The 11,411-nt window shown below is 36.5% G+C and overlaps 2 protein-coding genes across 2 annotated transcripts in view; one reads left to right on the top strand and one right to left on the bottom strand.

Moving 5' to 3' along the window:
- Nucleotides 1-227: 227 nt before the first annotated feature.
- ubl7b (ubiquitin-like 7b (bone marrow stromal cell-derived)) lies at nucleotides 228-5,441 on the bottom strand. Its single transcript, XM_048169098.1, has 11 exons — nucleotides 5,309-5,441; nucleotides 4,245-4,422; nucleotides 4,032-4,151; nucleotides 3,867-3,949; nucleotides 1,703-1,787; nucleotides 1,565-1,622; nucleotides 1,356-1,489; nucleotides 1,228-1,277; nucleotides 859-1,029; nucleotides 652-762; nucleotides 228-494 (listed from the first exon to the last, which is right to left on the bottom strand). Exons 2-11 carry the CDS (start codon nucleotides 4,417-4,419, stop codon nucleotides 360-362), a joined length of 1,122 nt encoding a protein of 373 aa, XP_048025055.1. The 5' UTR covers nucleotides 4,420-4,422; nucleotides 5,309-5,441; the 3' UTR covers nucleotides 228-359.
- Nucleotides 5,442-6,728: 1,287 nt separating this feature from the next.
- The window catches only part of cd276 (CD276 molecule), a 122,064-nt gene continuing 117,381 nt past the window's right edge, over nucleotides 6,729-11,411 (top strand). Inside the window, exon 1 of the transcript XR_007181688.1 lies at nucleotides 6,729-7,001. The gene's annotated coding sequence lies outside the window, so the exon portion shown is untranslated. The remainder of the gene's footprint in view (nucleotides 7,002-11,411) is intronic.

Raw genomic sequence — 11,411 nt, 5'->3', positions numbered from 1 at the left:
AATAATAATAATACATTTTAAGTATTATATTAATTTTCATTATCCAAAATCAGGATTGATATTAAGTTGGTAGTTCAAATGTATGTATGCACTTTTAGAGGTAATAATTTTTTTCACTGGATTCCCTAAAATTGTCTTACAGCGCCACCTGGTGGTCATATACTGACATTACCAGAAGGGTAATGTCACAAAAACATTCAATCCATTTAAACTCAAATACAATTCTATAGTTTTTAATAACCTTTTTTATTTTTATTTAGGTGAAAAGCAATAAAAAAACAAAACATAAACAAGGCAGCCCTTTGTTTAAGGCGAGATGTTTCATGGTCAGTCTCAGTCCGAAGCCAAACCTTGACACATTAAAGTCCTCCAGCAAAGATGATCTCTAGCGCGGCCTGCAGATCTCCGTTTGTGGCCGTTAACGCGCGCAGAGCCAGATTCTCGTCCTGGATGCCCATATCCCTCAACTGCTGCATCTGCGTCTGCCAGCGGCCCTACGACACACACGGACGGCAGCAGCAGCAGCGGGATGAGATCAAGTGCGCAGTGAGCCTTCATTCAGCATTAAAGTCATGTTTTCTAAAGCATTTATGAAGCACAGAACATATATAAAGTGAAATGTAAGTGTTGCTGTGTTTGTCTGCAGGTCACCTGAAGCGAGCTCACACCAGAGGCCTGTAGGGCTTGCTGCAGAGCCTGACTGAGCAGACTGCTGTTGACCGGAGCGCCTGACGCTACAGACGGCCCGCCAGAAGACATCTCCTACAGCATAAAGGGAAGTGAGCATTTGCCAGGTTAGATTCTCTGAGGACTGAACTTGTATGACGTATTGATGTGACGTCAGCGTGTGTTCCTGACCGGAGCGCTCTGTGTCGGCGGGCCTGCGCTGCCCTCTGGGGTGCTGGCTAAAGCCAGGGCGGACGCGAGCTCGCTCTGAGTGATGGGACGCGGCCCTGTGGCTCCGCTGTGACCCAGAGTCATCGGTCTGGACGCTCCAAACGGTCTCTGGTGTCTAGCTCTGTTTCCATGCTGTAAAGAACATGCATTGATTTCTTCTTACCATAATAATACAATAATAATAAAATATTGATTGAAACATTGAAACATGATTATTTCTTAATACTAATAGAAATTCTTCTTGCTATTATAATATTACTGTAATAATAAAAATCTCCTTATATATTTTAAATATTATAACATCAAAATATAAAAGGGAGAAAAACGTACAGACTGGAAATCCTCATCATCGTCTGACATGCCGTCGAACAGAAAACCTCCTGTCATGAACACAAAACACAGACGGTGAGCAGATACTGTGTTTATGTAACATTTATTATGTTTATGTGTATGTTTACCTGGCATTTCACTGTAAGAACTGGCCGACACGTTGCGTGACGAGCTGCCACCGGATTGGCTGGACATGCTGCTGGTCACCGAGTGCAGGACCAGGATGATAGCGTTGACCAATGCCGGGTGAGATCGGATCAACCTGAGAGGGAGGCGAGATCATGTTCACTGACGTTCTGTGAATGTCATGTGATTCTAGTGTTTGGAGAAAACTCACATGTCCAGCAGGCTCGGGTCTGTAAACTGAACGAAAAGATCTTTATCCTGGAGCACGCCTGCGAAATGAACGAGCTGATTAGAGACGGCATGATTTCCACAAACCCATGAGCTGAGATGCGTTTCAAAGCCAACAAACCTAATGCGACAGGGTCTGAACTGAGTCCTGGTGAGGCGGCGATGATCTGCTCCAGCGACTCTTTATTAGCCAGCATCTTAAACACCTGAAAACACAAGAGAGCGTTGAACTGCTTTACTGAACCTCTGCTGAACTAAGTTAGAAAATATTTTACTTCATTGGAATTGGTGAGTTTTGTAGCACCTACAATATGAACACACACACTATATGAACAAAAACAATATTGTAAACATAAAAAAAAAAAAAAAAATCACATGGTCAAAAATGACCACCATAGGAAATAAACGGAAAACATGAAAAATGTAAAAATACAGAGCAATTTTTAGGGTACAATACACAAATCTACCATGGTGAAGGAGTCCTTGATCACGTCTAAATATATCCAAATGAAAAACCTGATACAAGTAAGTAATTATGTCTGTCTGTCTGTTTGTCTATCTATCTATACATACAGTGGCATGTGAAAGTTTGGGAACCACTTGCAGAACCTGTGAAAATGTGAATAATGTTAACAAAATAAGAGATCACACAAAATGCATCTTATTTTTAATTAAATATCGTATTCAGGACAGTACTAAATACAAAAATAACATGCATTTTGTAAGATCTCTCTTATTTTGTTAACATTTTTCACATTTTCACAGGTTCTGCAAGTGGTTCACAAACTTTTGCATTCCACTGTGTGTATGTGTAATATATATATATATATATATATATATATATATAATTTTAGAGATGCACTGATACTGATAGTCGATTATTCAGTGATATCTGCCGATACCGATAGTTTGGGGGTTCTGCCTTTTATACCTTCTTTTAAATTAATGATAATTTCATTATAATTAATAATTAATCATTAATCATTATATTTTTAATTATTATATTTAAAAAGAAATGCAAATAATAACTTTATTCTCTTCATTTCATTAACTTGTTTCAGAGTAACTGGTATCAGTTATAAACACATTACTCAAATTAATATTAACACACATTAACTAAATTCTGAACATTAAATTAATATTTCTTAACTTTCTGAATGTTATTAATTCATATAATAACTATTAATATTGAACATCAAACTGGTTTCTAAGCATTTTCTTTACACAAAGCACAAATTCAGTGCATTTTCCAGCCCTCTTCTGATTGACAGGATATATCAGCCGTTTTTAAACAATCGACCAATAGTGTGAAAATTAGCATCATCATATTAATCATTATATATATATAATATATATATATATATATATATATACAGTTGCAATCAAAATTATTCAACCCCCTTAACCTGCAAGACATTTTGCTGCTGAGAACAAAATTTTATGAAAACAATTCATCAAAGGTTGTAAAGATCATGAAGAATAAAAGATTCTGCACTTTTGGGGGTTGAATAATTTTGTACACATACCATGTTTATTTTTTATTTTTTCCATTTTTCATCAACTTTACATTCTTGGAATCACTCAAATGTTTATTAATAAACTTTGTATAATAGTTTACTGATGCCTTTTATGAATTGTTTTCATAAAATTTTGTTCTCAGCAGCAAAATGTCTTGCAGGTTAAGGGGGTTGAATAATTATATACAAAATATGATTTCAAAATATGATTTTCTTTTTTTTGCCCACAAAATAAGAGAAATCTATGCTTTGTATTTTAAATACCTTTGTTTTTTTTATAAAACACTATTTAAATTGAAAATGTTATATATATATATATATATATATATATATATATGTGTGTGTATGTATGTATGTGTATATATATATATATATATATATATATATATATATATATATATATATATATATATATAAAATGATGCATAATTTAAAGGTAAATACTGATTAGTACCATGATAATCAACCATCACAATACTAAACATTAATGAGTAAATATTATTGGGAATCTTGAATCAATTATCAGCTGCGTTTTGGTTCTTCCAGTAATAAAGTATCTGCATATATATATATATATATATATATATATATATATATATAAAAAAGCTAACAAAAGGAACAGTTCACATGAAAATAAAAATTTGTCCCAAAACTCATATAACTTTAATTCTGACGTTTTTGTTGTTTAATTATTGAGTGAACTGTGCCTTTCAGTCAGCTTTGAGCATATATTCAGGTGTGAACAGGCTGAAGTGATGGAGTGAGCACCGCTTCTCTGTAGGCAGTGTTGGAGTGCAGCCCGGCCTGAAGCATCCGGAACTCTCTGGCGGCGGCAGACCTGTTCACCGGCTCTGTGAGAGGACAAACATGCAGAAATCAGATGAACTTCCCCTTCACAGGTGACATTCTCTCTCATTAGAGCTCCAGACGCACCAGGCTTGACCTCCGGCTCCGGCCACGTCTTCTTAATGATGTGCAGCGTTGATCCAGACTTGATCCCGTAGGAGTCTAACGTGAGGTCGTCCTTCAGCACACAGCCACAGTGCACAAAGTCTGCAAAGGCAGGAAAGCACAATAATTGTTGCTAAACGGAATGAATCCGATCTGATCTCAGATTCGGAAAGCTGAATAATGTTTCTGACTGACCGATGAGCTCAGGGTCTGGCAGCGAGTCTGATAACTGCGCTGAGATCAGCTGTTTGAGGCTCGACACCTGGTATCCTCCGGGATGGACGTCTCCAGGTTCAGTGTCTGGAAACCGGAACTTCGCCTTGGGTTTGTCGCTGAGTTTGAGGGAGAGATGCCATGCTGAACTCTCCATATCCTTCATGAGAGAACAAACGACAGATCAAAACCATTCTAGAGGAGCACTGGTCAGATCTGACATCCAAAATATACATTTAACCCTTAATCAGCCCTTGGGGTCAATCTGACCCCGCTGACAGTTTGCTTCATTTTTAAAAAGTGTTCCCTTCATCTCAGGGACATGAAACTCGGTGAATCCTCCTAAATAATCTAAACATGCACAAAAAAATCTGGGCTTGATTTGATTGTTCTAAAGGTGCGTATAAAAAAACAAACTGATTTAGTCCCTCGGGGTCAGATTGACCCCACATTGAAAATGAATGGGAAAATTAAAAAATGCACTTTTTTAATTTTGTCCAAATACAATTTAGATTTAATAAAGTTCATCATTAAAGTGATTTTTTTCATTAAAAATCAATTTTTCATAAGCCAATTTATGACATGCCTAAGTAATTACGCAGTAAATAGGTAAAAAATACAAAATATCCACAAAAACACAGCATAAATACATAGATGAGAAGTAAATAAAAAAATGATATATAGGTTGTCATATAAAAAAAATATATATTTCCTTTTGCAATCCCTCTGTAAAAGTTTGGGGTCAATCTAACAGCAAAAATCGTCGAAAATGATGAAGGGATGAAGAGTGTTTATTTTATTGAACTTTTTAGATAATAATAACACCTTTACATATGTAACATTTTATTAAACCTGTAACACACACAGCAGTCTTCATGTGCAGTGACTGATGGACCGGGTGAGTATGCTAACTGTATGCTAACCGCTAGTGTTGTTTTGAGACCGGAATGAAGCGATTTTGTCTCACTTTCAGTTCTTCGAGCTGTATAAATCACACAGATTGATCATAAATTGATCTCAGACACACAGCAGGACGAATATCTCACCAGTTCTGCAGCGAGAGGGTCACTCAGCAGCTGTGGTCAGTGAGGCAGCGCTTTGTCAACAGCTGGTGGCCGGATGTGATGTCACACCGTTTCCCCCAAAATAAAAGTTACTTAATAAATATATGAGCATATATTATATTGCCTCTGGAATTTATGTGTATAAATATATATGCTTTATCGTACTTTTAAATATGTATGTAATTTAATAATTCGGTTAAGTAGGCTATATAAATGCATTTAACATAAATATATTAAATACGTAATGTATATTGACATCAACTACTTTAAAATAATTAAATAATTTAAAAAGTAAATATAAAGCTACTTATTTATATATTTATTTACCTATCTAACTCAATCTTCGTGTGTTTTTTCTATGATTCAGCATAATAACGTGTCTAGATGAGGTCGCTCTGAGCCGCCGCCCCCATGTGGTGCTGCAAAGTAATGCAAGAGGGACGTTAGTATTTATTTATTTATTTATTTAAATACTAAGTAAAACCAGCTAAGTAATAGGGACATTTTATCACTACTATATGCTAAAAGTTGTATTAAAGTGAAATGTGAAAGTATCTGAATAATAAGCCAGAGCAACTTAAACAAATCATGTACCTTTAATGCAATGCAGTGGGATCTTTGGAAATTTTTGTGATGTATTTTATGGGTCAGGATGAGATGTAGGTATGTGACCTAATATAAACCTAAACTTTATCATGAAATATAATCAGTAAAAGCTTTCAGAAATCATATCATTGCATTGTTGTCACCATCTAGCACACAGCACACGCCTTCAGCACAGAAATCTCTCTCACACACATATGGACACTCATTCCTGTTACTAAATGTATTTATTTTTCTAAAAAAAAAAAAAAAATAATAATAATAATAAAAAAAAAGTTAAACCACTGTTTTTATCAGTTTTGTTTGGTCCATCATTTATACAACTGTTAAATAAATTAAATTATTAAAATAATGATATACTTGAGGCTTCTGTCTTTTAAATTGAAAAAAAAATTGTTTTGCAGTTTTTATTAAAATACACCTTGCCATAATATAAAGTGATTTTTTTTTTTTTTTCAAAAAATATCAATTATTTGAACAAATAACCAACCATTCCTTTAAAATAAACACTTTCTTGAGGTGAATACAAAGGAATTAATTGACATGCTTTTTAAATGGCACATTAGTTTTAGTAACAGCACTGAAAAAACATGCATACATCTTCTGCTTAGAAACCTTTGCCTGAGATTGACTACATTTTGAATAGTTAAATATGTGTAGTGTTAGATTGAGTGTTGAAAAAATATGAAAAATAAAGTTTAATGCATGGAATGGCGCTATTATTATTGCATATATGTTTAGGCAGGCCACTGCACAGAACTAAATGGTTAAACCCATCGCGTTTGAACCCCTGGCGGTGACGTCACCAGACTGGAGCGAGCGCAAGAATGATGTAGGAGTGGTTTCACTTTCCGACCGGAGGAAAACCATCTCAAAGAAACGCTATTTCACCCAGATTTACCTTCACTAACAAAACCGCGCGCGTTCAGGTGTGATTCACGCGCACTGGACACATGAACGAGGAATGACAGAGAATAAAGTTAGTCGCGTGTCTTCTCGGATCTTCTGATTATTATTCACACAGCTGGATGAGCGGCTCTTTGTCCTAGTCTAACTTCTCACTGCTGGGATGGTAAGTTCATTAAAAATGTCTTTCAAATGCAGTGACTGCTGGGGAACACGGCTCGGTTCGTATGTGCAGTTCTTAGCTGGAGAATAAATGGATCAAACGGTTCTGAAGGGAGTTGGAGATTCAAAGTTGCATATACAGTGAAATCATGTGCTTTAATAATAATCGTATTACTTTATTTACGACATATTGCATAAGTCACTGGTTGCTGGATTTATTTAACTTGCTTTATTGAATCCAGACCTTCAGTTTTTGTCTTTTAAGGTTTTACGATCCTCCCCCAAACCCTCTAAAATCCCAAACTGAGTGGTTTTGAATGGGTATGTCTTTGTTTAGCACTGCCACACCCCTGCTGAACTGGTCAGAAGCTCAGAAGCCCAATGCTGATTTAGCTCTCCACCATTGACACTCTGCATCTGTAACACATTAGATCACGTCGGGAGGTTTTATTATGCCGGGTCTAGACAAACTCTTAAACTCTGTGAGCCTGAGACCACCCTGTAAATATTTACAAATTAAAAGTTTGCTCTTTGAACTCCACACTAACACCTGAAATGAGCTCTCAAACTTTTCGTAACTGTCGTATGGTAACGTAATGTGAATTAAGACCAGTGTTGACAAGTCGGCGGAATTGGGTTACACTGTTGTGGCTGGTTATTTTTCATGTCCGTCCTCAAAAAACATGATTTTTAGCTCATGAAATGTGAATTTTACCAGGGAAGCCTGTCAAAAATGTGGATTTTACCCTCCAGAATGTGATTTTTACTGCGGGACCCCCGCTGAAACGAGATTGGGCAAGTTTTGAGCAGCAATTGGGCGGGTTTTGTTGTGAAAATCTGGCAACCCTGATTAAAACTGGATTAACCCTCTCAGATTTGATCAACAGAGCTGCATTTAATAATAGCATTTTATTATACATTAGTTCACTTAAAAATGAAAATTCTGTCATTTATTACTCACCCTCATGTTGTTCCACACCCGTAAGACCTTCGTTCATCTTCAGAACACAGATTAAGATATTTTTGATGAAATCCGATGGCTCAGTGAGGCCTGCATAGCCAGCAATGACATTTCCTCTCTCAAGATCCATTAATGTACTAAAAACATATTTAAATCAGTTCATGTGAGTACAGTGGTTCAATATTAATGTTATAAAGTGATAAGAATATTTTTGGTGCACCAAAAAAACAAAATAATGATTTATTTAGTGATGGCCGATTTCAAAACACTGCTTCAGGAAGCTTCAGAGCACAAATGAATCTTTTGTGTCGAATCATGATTCAGATCGCGTGTCAAACTGCTGAAATCATGTGACTTTGGAGCTCCGAACCGCTGATTCGACACACTGATTCATAACGCTCCGAAGCTTCCTGAAGGCCATCACTAAATAAGTCGTTATTTTGTTTTTTTGGTGCACCAAAAATATTCTCGTGGCTTTATAATATTAATATTGAACCACTGTACTCACATGACCTGATTTAAACATGTTTTTAGTACATTAATGGATCTTGAGAGAGGAAATGTCATTGCTGGCTATGCAGGCCTCACTGAGCCATCGGATTTCATCAAAAATATCTCAATTTGCGTTCTGAAGATGAATGAAGGTCTTACGGGTGTGAAACAACATGAGGGTGAGTCATTAATGACATTATTTTCATTTTTGGGTGAACTAACCCTTTAATACCCGCCGGCTAAACAATGCTTGTTATTATGAAGCGAGTGTTGGAGAACAGAGAAACCCGCTACTTTCACAGCAGTGGAGATAAATGTGCTTGTTTGAACTTGAGCCTCAATGCCAAACATCTGAATAGTTGCCAAAGGAATTAAGTCGTATTCAACATTAAAGACTGAATGAGCCACGGCACAGGGTAGTTTATCGTTTTGGTGTTTGATGCTTGCATGCATATTCTGTTCGTTTGACTCATAGATTCAGCAGATTGAGCTCATTTATGATGGACTGTATCTGTAAACAGTTCAAATGTTACCTTAAAGAGCTGTTTTTACTTGATTTAAGCCATAATAGTGCTATTATTGCGTTACCTTATTTTACGCCGGACTGCTTCACAAACGAGGGTCAATTCAACACAAAAGATGAACATGACGGCACATGCTAGTGGATGAGTTGAATCAACTCCACAGCAACTACATCAATTTATCCACTAACCATTCAGAAACGTCTAAAAGTTGTAACTTCTTCCTGAGTCTCTCCATCAGTGTCGACTCCGGTTTGAACAATGTAAGGCTGAACACTTTCGTCATTTTGGCTGCGTGAGATTCTCCAGCTTTGTTGTTGTTGAACTGTTAAAGCTCCGCCCTCTTCTGGAAAGTGGAGCTCATTTGCATTTAAAGGGACACACACACAAACAACGGCGTGTTTTTGCTCACACCCAAATAATTTGACAAGCTACAATAAATGATCTGTGGGGTATTTTGAGCTGAAACTTCACAGACACATTCTGGGAACACCAGAGACTTATACTACATCTCGTGAAAGGGACATTATAGGTCCACTTTAATGTATTTCAGTTGATTCAGCAATACTGAATAGCATTTATGACTTCAATAAAAACAGTAAGTTTACATGCTGTCATGTTTAGGTTACAATTTCTTTTCAGTGTGTCTGAAATAAGTGCAACAGCACTGGATTGAAAATCACTGACAGAGTGTTTTAGTCCAATAAAACCAGAAGCTTTCTGAGATTCCTGAAGGAAGGAACGAGGAGAGAAAGTGCTATTAGATCTCAGAGTATCTGAAGTTCATATACAGACAGTTCCTGTGATCTAATGTGGAGTTTAATCATACTGTGATTTTTTGGATGTGAGAAGTATTTTGCTCAACTCAACTAATTGCTCTGAACTTTTTTGTCAAAATAAAGTTGATTTGATCCCAGTTTGAGTCCGCAGCTGTTTTTGAAGAGCGTCTGGCCGCGTGTTTTGTGCTGATGGCAGGGTTTGGCCACAGAAAGTGGTTTGATTATGACTAAGGCATAATGCAGGGGTGATGCGGTCTCATGTTACACAGTGTGACCCATACTGGAAAGAGTTTAGTCAGAGCTCACGTGCGTCTGACCCGTTCATTGAGCGCCCACTCGCTAGTGCTTCTTCCTGTTGTTTACGTTCTCATACAGTCATATAATTGTGGTGCAGACGCTCAGAACTTGATTACTTTTCTCCATCAAAACAGCAAAGATTAGAGTGAGCCGATCTGAAAGTGAGATCATGCAGCTGTTTGAGTCTGTCAGTGTGTTAAAGACCCAGTGAAATCAGACTGGACTCGCTCAGCTTTATATATGAAGGGGTTTTCAAACAAGTTCTGTCTTTTACGCCTTTCATATATAAATGCAATTATATATTTTCATGCATAAAACTCAACGCACAGACTAACATTCAAAAGATAAGATTTTAAAAAGTTTTTGAAAGAGTCTCTTCTGCTCACCAAAGCTGCATTTATTTGATCAAAAATACAGTAAAAATTGTGATATATTTTTACAATGTAAATCAGCTGTTTTCTATGTGAATATATAGTAAAGTGTAATTTATTCCTGTGATCAAAGCTGAATTTTCAGCATCATTACTCCAGTCTTCAGTGTCACATGATCCTTCAGAAATCATTCTGATATGATGATTTGCTGCTCAAGAAACATTTATGATTATTATCAATGTTAAAAACATTTGTGCTGCTTCAGATTTCAGTGGATAGGTAGAGAGGTCATAAGAACAGTGTTTATTTGAAATATAATCTTTTGTTACATTATAAATGTCTTTACTTTCATATCTGATCATATAGCCTATATATAACACATGCATAACTGTTGAACTGTAGTGTATATACTATTAAAAAGGGGACTAAACAAACCCAAACTTCCTGTTTCAACATGAAATATGTCAGAATAGGAAAAAAAAAACCCTTTCAAGAGGTTTGACTTTAGTTTTTCCAGCGAAGAGAAGGACAGAATGAGGAAACGAGAGCAGGATGGAGAAATGACCAGTCTGAACAGGAAGCACCTGCATGTAAAATCAGCACAGTCTATCTATCTATACATCCATCCATCCTGTCTGGTTGTAGAATAGAAACCCAAACACATTCATGAAACATCAATAGAACAAATTTCTGTTTAAATTATTTATAAAAGCTTCCTTACATAAATTCTCATGTTGAATCGAACTACAAATTACAAAAGAAAAGTTGCATGAACTGCTCATTCTGCTCATGTTTCATGAATGAGGTCCAAGAGAGAGATGAAGCTCTCAGAAAGAGTCACGACTAAAGTTAGTTGGATTCTCTGGGCTGAAGTATTCCTCTGTAGAGTTATTGAGGATAGTCTAGAGGATGGTGCGTGTTCGTCCTCTTCTTCTTTATATTCAGATTTGTGCTTTGGCACACAGAGCAGGGTATCAGGAGACGGCGACAGCT

The sequence above is a fragment of the Megalobrama amblycephala genome, linkage group LG19, assembly GCF_018812025.1.
Source record: "Megalobrama amblycephala isolate DHTTF-2021 linkage group LG19, ASM1881202v1, whole genome shotgun sequence".
NCBI classification, from domain to species: domain Eukaryota; kingdom Metazoa; phylum Chordata; class Actinopteri; order Cypriniformes; family Xenocyprididae; genus Megalobrama; species Megalobrama amblycephala.
This window is presented reverse-complemented; position numbering and strand designations above follow the sequence as displayed.

What these genes read in the sequence shown, in the direction of transcription:
- ubl7b (XM_048169098.1), bottom strand. Translation starts at nt 4,419, where the DNA reads ATGGAGAGTTCAGCATGGCATCTCTCCCTCAAACTCAGCGACAAACCC. An exon ending in GACCCGAGCCTGCTGGACAT is followed by an intron (nt 1,490 to 1,564) that starts GTGAGTTTTCTC and finishes CCTCCCTCTCAG; the next exon opens with GTTGATCCGATCTCACCCGG. An exon ending in CGCCGACACAGAGCGCTCCG is followed by an intron (nt 763 to 858) that starts GTCAGGAACACA and finishes TTTATGCTGTAG; the next exon opens with GAGATGTCTTCTGGCGGGCC.